The 11199-nt window shown below is 38.9% G+C and overlaps 1 protein-coding gene across 1 annotated transcript in view; it reads right to left on the bottom strand.

The window, feature by feature from the left end:
- Positions 1 to 1427: 1427 nt before the first annotated feature.
- SRGAP1 (SLIT-ROBO Rho GTPase activating protein 1) overlaps positions 1428 to 11199 on the bottom strand; it is a 460449-nt gene continuing 450677 nt past the window's right edge. The window contains 4 exon segments of the mRNA XM_007942730.1: positions 1428 to 1805; positions 5344 to 5683; positions 5811 to 5945; positions 7405 to 7585. Of these exon segments, the coding sequence (XP_007940921.1) occupies positions 1428 to 1805; positions 5344 to 5683; positions 5811 to 5945; positions 7405 to 7585 (1034 nt within the window).

Below are 11199 nucleotides of genomic sequence, written 5' to 3'. Positions count from 1 at the left end.
GAAGGTCCTTGATGGAGCTCAGCTGACCATGTGAGTTACGTAGAGACCACAGAGAAAAAAGAAAAGGCCATGGTTCCAGGGTGCATCAGGGGGAATTCATCCTGCAACCACGAGGTAATCCTCCAACCTTCGCCCTGGCATGGCTCTTCCTCAATGCAGCCAGTTCCGCATTGGTTCAAAGAGACAAATGGAGAGAACTATGATTTGTTTAGAATTATCAGGCCTCTACAGGAACTTTAAAGGAATTTATTTAGAATAAAAGAAGGCCGAGGGAACAAAGGGCTTGTATACTACTAGTTCTCCATTTCCACAGATAACACAGGGATTTAGGGGCGAGAGAGAAATATTTTCTAGGCAATTATTAACTACAGTTTATTGAGTAGGGTAACCAGGAAGTCCTTTAAATTAGACTATGTGTTATAATCCTTCATGAATTCTGGGGACAGACTTGGAAATCTTCCGGGGCCTGATCAGGATCACAGAAGAAATAGCAATGACAGCTCAGGAGGACTGTACCTTTCTCCTTCCCAGTTCAGTTCAAGCAGTAACTACAGAGGTTCTACTCCTTTCACTGAGCCTTTAACCTGGACGCAGGGAAATTATTTTTATGAAAGTAGTAATCACCCAATCCAAGCAGGACCCACTGTAACAACTCAAAGCCTTTAGCATGAGTTGCCTTCCCTCCCTGCCTCCACCTACCATGGGATCAGAATTGCTCATATCAGCTACTAAACAATGCCATTTTCAGCTTTCAGCCATTACCCCACATGCCAAGACCAACACTGGTTATACTCAGCAAGGCCTGGAACTCAAACCCTTGTGTCTTCAGATCAGGACATTTCTGATTCACCCAAAACCCAAAACCCAACCCACTGCTGTCAAGTCGATTCCAACTCATAGTGACCCTATAGGATAGAGTAGAACTGCCCCACAGGGTTTCCAAAGCTATAAATCTTTACAGAAGCAGACTGTTTCATGTTTTTCCAGCAGAGCAGCTGGTGGGTTTGAACCGCCGACCTTTCAGTTAGCAAGGAGCTCCGGTAGCAACAGCCGAGTGCTTTTAACCACTGCACCATGAGGGTTCTCTCCTGACTCACCCAGGCTATGCTAAATCTGAAGCATAGTGCAATGCAGAGCGGTGTTGCCTTCATTACAAATGGTGCAGCATTGGATTTTCAAGTAAATCTAAGTGTTTCTATTGTCTTTAAAAACGACATTATGTCCAGTTATTTAAAAAAAAATTACAAAATACAAATGCCCATGTTAATTTAGCTACTCTCAGACATTATATTTCAGAACATAGAAAAGCCAAAAGATCTCCAGTTATAAGCACAAAACTAATGAAAGCTATGGATTGCTGACTTTTGTCACTAATCCATTTTTCTTCTTTTTAATCACCTCTTCTGATGACCTTGTTCAGCTGGTTTTTACATTGTGCAAGACTTGTCTGTTGGACCCTGGGAAGGTGGGACAGGTCCTATGGTTGGGTTTGTTTTTGGAAGAATGGCGGGTTTTGGCCTGAGGGCCGGGGGCTTCAGCTGAACACCCATTCTGGGTGCCACCATTGGCTTAAAAGTACTCATTGTGTCACTGGAGGAGCTAGTGCTGCGTCGAATCTGAGGCTCAGAGCTCCTGAGGGCAACGTTGTGCAAAGGGCTGAGAGATTCTGTGGAAGAAGCAGGGGTGGGAGAGTTTTTCACTTGCTCCAAGGTATCCAGCACCACATCAGGGGCATGCTTTGCTGTACTCTGTCTCTCCAGTTCTCGGAGTTCATTCAAGGCAGTGTTCATTGTATCTTCAATATCCTGTTGAAAAATAACCAGAAAGTCGGAGAGAATAGACTAATAATCAATACAATTGTACAGACTGATGTACTTCATTTCAAAGCAAATAGGTCAGTGAAGAGTATGAATATTTTAACTTCATCACCCAAAGAGCATATGAACATAATGCCATTTTACGCAATGTTCAGGATACCAGATGTAATGGCTCATGGAGCTATATCAAACATTTGTCATTCTAAGGCAATAGAGAGCCTTGTAGTGGTTTCTACTTTGAATGCCAACTTATTTATATATCAACTTACAACGAAAGATAGCTTAAATTTAGATATTGCAGCAGTTTGTCAAGAAACATGAACAGGAATGAAAAAAAAACAGTTCATTATCCATTCATTTAATAAATAATTTTTGAGCACTTACTACTATTAACTTGGGAGCTCTGGTGGTGTAGTACCTAAGACATTTGACTGCTAACCAGGAGGCTGGTGGTTCAAACCCACCAGCCACTTCTTGGAAGGTTGGGCAATCTACTTTCGTAGAGATACCACCTCAGAAATATAGGAGGGGTCGCTATAAGTCAAATTGACTTGAAGGCAGTGAATTTGGTTTTTACTATTAAATTGATTAATTCTTAGTAGTTCTTTAAAACATAGCTTAAGCTATAGCCATAGCTTAAGCCTTCTGCTTTTATTTAGTGATCTTAATGAAAATACTACTACCCCATAGAAAGCATTTTTATAATCTGTGGTGTGTGTGTTTTTTTTTTTTTTTTAATGTCAAAATGACTAGTTGGCATCATTGATATTTGGTAGACAGGGGCCAGAGATACTAGATTCAAGTGCCCTGGCTAGTTTACAAGCAATAAACAATTGTTCCTACATCTTGTTCAACTTACCTCCAGATATTTTTAGAGGTGATAACCCGTTTATAATAACCTGAGCCGAGAACCTCTTTCCTTACCTATAAATGCAAAGTATTTTTTTGCATGATGTTGAATTTTTCCAGGAATGCGACTACTATGTAAATGGAGGGAGAACTGGACTTTGTTGTGACTGGAACTATATGAACAAGGGTTTTCTAAGATTTTGAGAAAGTCACATCACTACTGGGAACACCTTTTGTGGAATTTGAGTTAAAATCAATGAATGCTATGCTCCTGTATCAATATGCATTTTTAATTGTTGTATTTATGGTAATTCTACATATAGGTGAAATCATCTGTGTTCTCTCTCTTCTGTTGTTGTTGTTGTTGTTATGTGCCATCGAGTCAGCCCTGACTCATAGCGACCCCTCCTTGGGTTTCCGAGGCAGTATCACTACGGAAGTAGGATTGCCCAACCTTCCTTCTGAGGAGTGGCTGGTGGGTTTGAACCGCCAGCCGTCTGGTTAGCAGGCAAGTGTCTTAGCCACTATGCTACCAGAGCTCTCTCTCTTCTAGTATCGTCAAATCCAAGCATTAATGGAAATGTTTGTTTTAATATTTATCTTCATTTCTCCTTTGTATTACATTTAGAACTTTATATAATTTTTTTCAAAATAGGCACATCATCTATAAATTTATTTCAGGATGGTAAAGAGAAAATCACAAAATGGTTGTTTCATCAAATTAGGGTGTTGGGTGAGACAGGATGGAGAATCACTGCCCTAGTCTGGTAGAAATATCCCTTACCTGCATTCACCTGGCTCATGTCACTTGCCAGGAACATAATCCTTATAAAACTGCACATCAGTAATTGATTTCTCTATTTTCCCATTGGATTGTGAGCACCTTGATGCAGGGATGATGGATTTAGCTTTGCACTCATTAAGCTTAGGATGGGACCTGACATCCAGCAAGTGCTCAATAAAGGTTTATTGAATGAATAAATTGAGACCTAATGTTAAATTACAGTCTCCAATAATGAACGAACCAAGATACAATAATCACATATGGATATTGTAGTGTTTAAAAAATCACCATCAGAGATTCCATTGATTTGTTTAATGAATTTGCATGTTTTTTGTATGAACATCACGATGGCACGCTTATTTATCCTCATGGGAAAAATCTGAAGATTTGAGATGGAAAAATAAATACAGGGCAAAGCTGGAAGCCATTTTGTGAGAATGACCTCACTTTTCAAGTGATTACTTTCATATGTGATTTCCACTTGCTAATTTTTTTTTTTCTTTTTTTAAATAACAAATATCTGCCCTAGAAAGAACATGTGCAGGGCCTGGTTTATGTGGTGAATTTATTTTATTTTTTATGATTTACAAGCGAAGGAGTTCCTGGTTCTAAAAGCAAAAGGGTTAAACAGATCTTAGTATGCCTTCACACTCACAAGTTCCTTATTCCTGCTCCCCCATATACCTGCTTCTCTAACCCAAATCATGTTCACCTGCTTGTAACAGCAGCAATGTTATGGGTTTCTCAAAGCATTAAATTCAGCCACAGTCAAATATCACTGGTTCGAAGTATGCTTCAAAATGCCTTGTGTAGTTCTTTAAATATAAATAGAAAGTCAAAAGCCTGTTTGATTTTTGTCGAGAATTTGAGCATTTAAAATTGGTTTAATTTAAAAAACAAAAAAACCTAACACATTAAACCCCTCACCCAATCTAATTTCCTATCCAAGATTCTTTTTAGTTAGCATGCTGAAAATAGCTTGGAAATTTATCATGTCAGGGCAGGTTTCCTTGGATGCTTTTTATTAAAAATAATCCATCTTTGATATTTCCCCATGCGTGTTTCACTCATATTTTTGTCACTCTCTTTTTTGATGTATTAAGTTAGTTGTTAAGCTTCACTGATAGTTGGAAGATGCTTTAGAATCTATTCAAGTCCTCTGCCCCTGGCTATAAACATGTTTTCTGATGGCCTATGCTGCAAAAAGAACCAGACAATAAAATGCTAGAACAATGGTCAAATTCATTAATGGTATTTTACTTTTGTCAATTCTAATGACTAGAAAAAACTACAAATTCCTTATCCCCAGTCACTGTTGGGAAGTGATGGCATGTATGGAGTGAAGGAGGATTCAGACTTTCTTCCCTTCAAAAGGATAATCATTACTTATCACACTATTTACTGACTAATCCATTATTTTCTAAATTGAAAGTGTCAACTTTATCATACGTTAAAATTTTTCTGTTTATGGGCTCTCCATTCTGTTCCATCATCCATCTTCTTTACTGGCTTTAGAATACATTCAGTATCTGGTAGAGCTAATCCTTCCTCATTCTTCTTCTTCTTTTTAAATGTTTTCCTGGCTATTCAGCAGGGATAGGTTGCAATATCCTAGGTCTTCCATTTATGGCATGTCTCTATTTAAATCAATAAACTAAACTCACTGCTGTCGAGTCAATATGAACCTAATAATCTTGGCTCTTCCAGATAACAAATGCTTCTTTAAAGGAGATCCACAGCTAGACCTCAAAGAATGGGCTAATTTCCTTTCCTTTTTCTTCAGTTGGTCCTAACAAGAAACATAGCTATAAGATTTGAAGACAATAAATGCTTCACACCTCTTTATCATATTCTAGGTACTTAGCATCCAGTATTCTTTTGAATGCATCATACCTGAGCAATTGTCTCTGGGTCCAGTGGCTTGTGGTCATTGAAGCCTGTGTATTGCCCTGATGATGTGGATCTTCTAATAGGAGGGCTGTCAATCTTCTTGAGGGAGTCATGCCGACTGATGTTGGTCAGGCTGCCATGGCCAGGCCGGCGCCTCCTCTCAGGACTGTCATTGTTGAGGCCACGGTTCTGCAGCAAGCCCCGGGGGTGACTGCCCAGGCTTGGGGACCCCAGGTCAACTGAGGAGTTAGAAAGAGCATGTGGGGGGTGGAGGGGGCAATGGCCATCACTGGTCCTGCCAGGACGCCTTACCGGAGGGGGTGGTTCTCCTCTTTTTCTTTGTCTAGAGCCAGAGAGAAAAAATAGGGGAGCTTATCACACTGGGTAATACTGCAAGGCTGAGGGTACAGTGCTCCTCATAGCCCGTGGAGAATTAGATACTGATGAGCTGATTATGAGACTTCACTTACCTGGCTAAATAGCCATCAGGATGACGGTCTGTTGGGGAGTTCATGTCCTTGGATGAAGACTTGTCTTCAGTGACTGGCCCACTGCTGGCCTCACTGTCTGCTTTTTGGCTCAGAGTGTCTGAAAACGTATCATCCCTGAGAAAATGAGAACTAAGAGTGAGCATCTTTTGCTAGAAGATGGAGACTAAATAAATAAATTAATTAAATAAGTCATGGTATTTAGGAATCCCTGCATGGTGCAAATGGTTTATGCTCTAGTTGCTAAGTGGAAGGTTAGGGGTTCAATTCTACCCAGAGGCACCTTGGAAGAAAGGCCTGGTGATCTATGTCCAAAAATCAGAAGTTGCCATGAGTTGAAACAGACTTGATGGCAACTGGTTTTTTGGTTTTATTAATGTTCATAATTCTCTTGTTTAATGTAACTTTTTTCTTTTTCATTATAAAAACAATGCAGTTTTGCTGCAGGTAAACTGGAAAATTCATATATAGTAAAAGAATGAAAAAACAATCACCCATAATACATACTCCTGTTGGCGCAGTGCCTGAGGCATTTGACTGCTAACCAGAAGGCTGGAGGTTCAAACCTACCAGCCACTCCTCAGAAGGAAGACTAGGCAATCTACTTCCGTAAAGATACTGCCTTGGAAACCCAAGGAGGAGTTGCTATGAGTTGAATCAACTTGATGGCAGTGAGTTTGGTTTTTATAATACAACATAATATCCAGAGATAAATATACTATTATCATTTTAGAAAATATTCTTCTAGACTTTATCCGTGCCTGAGATTCAAGTCTGTAAGTGTGTACATGTGTAGGATTTATACTATAGCTACCTATATGTTTATGTACTTTAGAAGCACATAATTGCATTCTATATACTCACACACATATTTCCTAGATTCTGAGATAAATATTTTAACATTTCTAAAATCAGTCTGAAGAGCTCATCACTGTATCAGTCCATCACTGTATACATTTTATGTGATCATATTTCTCTTTTTCTCGAAATGCTACTCTTATATTGATGGTACACTGAGAAATACTGTAGTTGCAAAACTAGGATCACACTATCCATCATATTTAGCAACCTGCTTTTTCAGTTAATATGTTACCATCATCTTCCCATATTTTAAAATATTTTTGTATTATGGATTTTTCATCTGCAAAACTAGAAACAAATAAACAAAAAACCTGGAGATGATTCTCTTTAGACTCTAGACCAATATCCTCCCTCTTGGAAATATGAAGTTGAAACAATAGATAGTAACCAAGAGAAAAGAACCAACATATTTTGAATTAGTGGTGTCATTTTAGTTCTTAAAGCCATTCCCTGCATAAGTTATTTTTCTAAGAATCTGAAATGTTCAAAAGGTGTCTCCAAGTAGTCTTTGTTCTAAACCTACTGGCAAAAGTCTGGGAATGAAAACCGTCTGGTCCCTGAAGTACTGCTAAGCAAATACCCACTACCAAGGAAAGAACTGTGCTCAGTTCAGAACTTTGTCTCTGTAACCTTTTCCTCACAGGACCAAGCTCAGCTTAACAATGGCTTGAGTCCTCTATTAGAAAGAGTTAGACAATCAAAACTGACTACTTACATATCTTGCACCACTATGTACTGGTGAGGCACAAGCCCATCAATCCCATTGTGTCTGCCTTCCCACCAGTCCTCAGATGCACGGTGATACAATAGCAGGGAGGCACCCTTCTTGAAAGACAGTTCTCTGGCAGACCGGCCAACATAGTCAAACTTGGCTATTGCTTCTATTGGTTCACATTCTACAAAGAACAGACCAGAAAACAGTGAGGAGAGGGTTAGGAGGAAGGCATCATACACTATCTGAAAGGTCAATATGACGCTTTAGAAACAAACAAGGCTGTTTTAATAGCCATATTGAACAGGGTAATAAGCAAATCATGATGACAGGGAAAAATGTATGTGTGTGTGTGAGGCGCCATCGAGCTGGCACTGACTCATAGTGACTCTATGTACAACAGAATGAGACACTGCCCGGTTATGTGTCATCCTCACAATCCTTGTTATGCTTGAGCCCATCACTGCAGCCACTGTGTCGATCCATCTCATTGAGGGTCTTCCCCTTTTTCATTAATCCTCCACTTTACCAAGCATGATATCCTTTTCTAGGGAAAGATCCCTTCTGACAACATGACCAAAGTAGGTGAGACAAAGTCTGGCCATTCTTGCTTCCAAGGATCATTTTGGCTGTACTTCTTCCAGGACAGATTTGTTCATTCTTCTGGCAGTTCATGGTACTTTCGGTATTCTTCACCAACACCACAACTCAATGAAAAAGGAACACCGAAGAAGAGTTGATGCTTAACTCTTTGGTCTTCCTTATTCATTGTCCAGCTCTCACGTGCATATGAGGTGAATGAAAATACCATGGCTTGGGTTAGGCGCTCCTTTGTCTTCAAAATGACACTTTTGCTCTTCAGCACTTTAAGGAGGTGTTTTGCAGCAGATTTGCCCAGTGCAATATGATGATGTCTGATTTCTTGACTGCCACTTCTATGGGTGTTGATTGTGGATCCAAGTAATATACAATCTTTGACAACTTCAATCTTTACTCCATTTATTGTGATGCTCCTTATTGGTTTAGTTGTGAGGATTTTTTTTTTTTCTTTTTGTTGAGGTGTAATCCACACTACAGACTGTAGTCTTTAATCTTCATTGGTACATGCTTCAAGTTATCTTCACTTTCAGCAAGCAAAGTTATATCGTCTGCTTATCGCAGGCTGTTAATGAGTCTTCCTCCAATCTTGATGCTGTGTTCTTCTTCACGCAGTCCAGCTTCTCGGATTATTTGCTTAGTGTACAGATTGAATAAGTATGGTGAAAGGATACAACCCTGACACACACACCCTTCCTGATTTTAAACCATGCAGTATCCCTGTGTTCTGTTCCAACAATAGCCTCCTGGTCTACGTACAGGTTCCTCATGAGCACAATGAAATGTTCTGGAATTCCCATTCTTCTCAACGTTATCCATAATTTGTTATGATCCACACAGTAGAATGCTTTTGCATAGTCAATAAAACACAAGTAAATATTTTTCTGGTATTCTTTGCTTTCAGACAAGACCCATCTGACATCAGCAATGATATCCCTTGTTGTACATCCTCTTCTGAATCCAGCTTGCATTTCTGAAGTTCCCTGTCAATATACTGCTGCAATCATTTTGAATTACCCTCAGCAAAATTTTACTTGCATGTGATATTAATGTTATTGTTTGATAATTTCCACATTCTGTGGGATCACCTTTCTTCAGAACGGGTACAAATAAGGATATCTTCCAGTCGTTTGGCCAGGTAGCTCTCTTCCAAATTTCTTGGCATAGATGAGTAAGTGCCTCCAGCATGGCATCCATTTGTTGAAATATTTCAATGGGTAGGCCATCAATTCCTGGAGCTTGTTTTTCACCAGTTCCTTCAGTGCAGCTTCAACTTCTTCCTTCAATACCACTGGTTCTTGATCATATGCCACCTCCTGATATGCATGAACATCCATTTTTTGGTACAGTGGCTAAGGCATTTGACTGCTAACTAGATCTCCTTGGAAGGAAGATAGGGCAATCTACTTCCATAGAGATACCACCTTGGAAACCCAAGGAGGGGTCACTATGAGTTGAATCGACTTGATGGCAGTGAATTTAGTGTTTTTTGTTTTTAATTTGTAATTTTATGGAGGTCTGGTGGCATAGTGCCTAAGGCATTTGACTGCTAACCAGAGGTTGGCGGTTCAAACCTGCTAGCCACTCCACAGAAGGAAGATTGGACAATCTACTTCTGTAAAGATTTACCAGCTTGGAAATCCAATGGGGGTTGCTATGAGTCGGAATCAACTCGATGGCAGTTTTTTTTTAATTGTATTTTTATTGACTGCATATAAAATCCTTGGCTGGGCATACATGAAGTTCAAACCTTCTCCATACATGTAGGGCAAAAGCATAAAAACAAACAAACATATTGGAAAAGCTTAGGTTTTACCTTATCTGAAGAGCCTAGGTGAATTTCAGCTAAACTAAACATTTTAACTAAGCACAAAGAAAAATGCCTCATTGTTTTCAGAATTTGCTAGTGGGTACTGTTTGAAGTGAGTAGTATTTTATATTGCAGAACTGCAACATGGTAATCTCCATGCAGTACAGTTTCTGGAAAAGTAGTTGCATACATAATTTTGAAAACAATAGTTTGAATTCTTTAGAAATTGACCAATTTTTCAATCATACCTTAACACTTTGGTAATTCCCTCCTAAAGTGATACTTTCTTTATTGAAACAATATAACGCACAGCTTATTAGATATCTACAAGGAGTAAGTATGACTACATTTAAAGGGAATGACTTTATAGTTCTAAACTTGTAGATAAAGAATAAATCCTGGTTGATCTGAAATGACAGATAACCAAAATTTACCCCTGTTCTCCCTGGGAAATAGAAATAAACATGTCCATTGCGTAGGGAATGGAAATAAACGTGCCTGGAGGAAAACATGCCGATTTCTTTAAAACCAACTCAGTGGCATGCAATTTGCAATATATACTTATTTATTTATATTTATATTTGATTTTGCTAAAAAATTTAAAAGATATCAGAACATGACACAGCAATAATCTGCATACTTGTCAAAAGGAAGTAGAGAACTATCAATGTTCTTTAATGCCATTCAATTATACACTGTCAATATTGGCCAAGGACTATTTAAGACTATTTAGTAGAATTATCTATCAATCTATCCATATGTATAACATCATAATTTCATAATCATGACCTTTATGATAATCATCTCTTCCTTTTATTTTTTGAAACCATTAGCAACAGGATTATCAAACTCTAATTTCATTCAAATGAAAAAGGTGCTCTGGTGGCATAGGGCTTAAGGCATCTGACTACTAACCAGAAGGCTGATGGTTCAAACCCACCAGACAGTCCACAGAAGGAAGACTGGGCAATCTAGCTCCGTAAAGATTTACTGGGAAACCCAAAGGGGTCTCTGTGAGTCAGAATCGAGTTGATGGCAGGTGAGTTTGGTTTTTTTAATTTCATTCAAATGTGAAGAGGTGATGACAGAAAGACAAGAAGAATCAGATATGCATTTGATCGGCAATCCTAGTACATCAACAGGTAAGTCTCAGCAATTTCATTATTTTCATTCTTTCTACTCCTATGAGAGCCATTTCACAGTCAAGTGTCAATCAATAATCTATTTATACAAATTTTAATCTATACTGCAGAGCAAATATATCTCAGGGTGTGGTAGCGCACCACATCTCATTCATATGGAGAGTTTCACAACCCTTAAGGTCTTGTGTAGACTTTGTGGAGCGCTGCCAATGATATCAATAACAGTAATAGTGTGTTGTTGTTGTTGTT

The sequence above is a fragment of the Orycteropus afer genome, unplaced genomic scaffold (assembly GCF_000298275.1).
Source record: "Orycteropus afer afer isolate SDZICR_OR568_19922 unplaced genomic scaffold, OryAfe1.0 scaffold00097, whole genome shotgun sequence".
Lineage (NCBI taxonomy): Eukaryota > Metazoa > Chordata > Mammalia > Tubulidentata > Orycteropodidae > Orycteropus > Orycteropus afer.
This window is presented reverse-complemented; position numbering and strand designations above follow the sequence as displayed.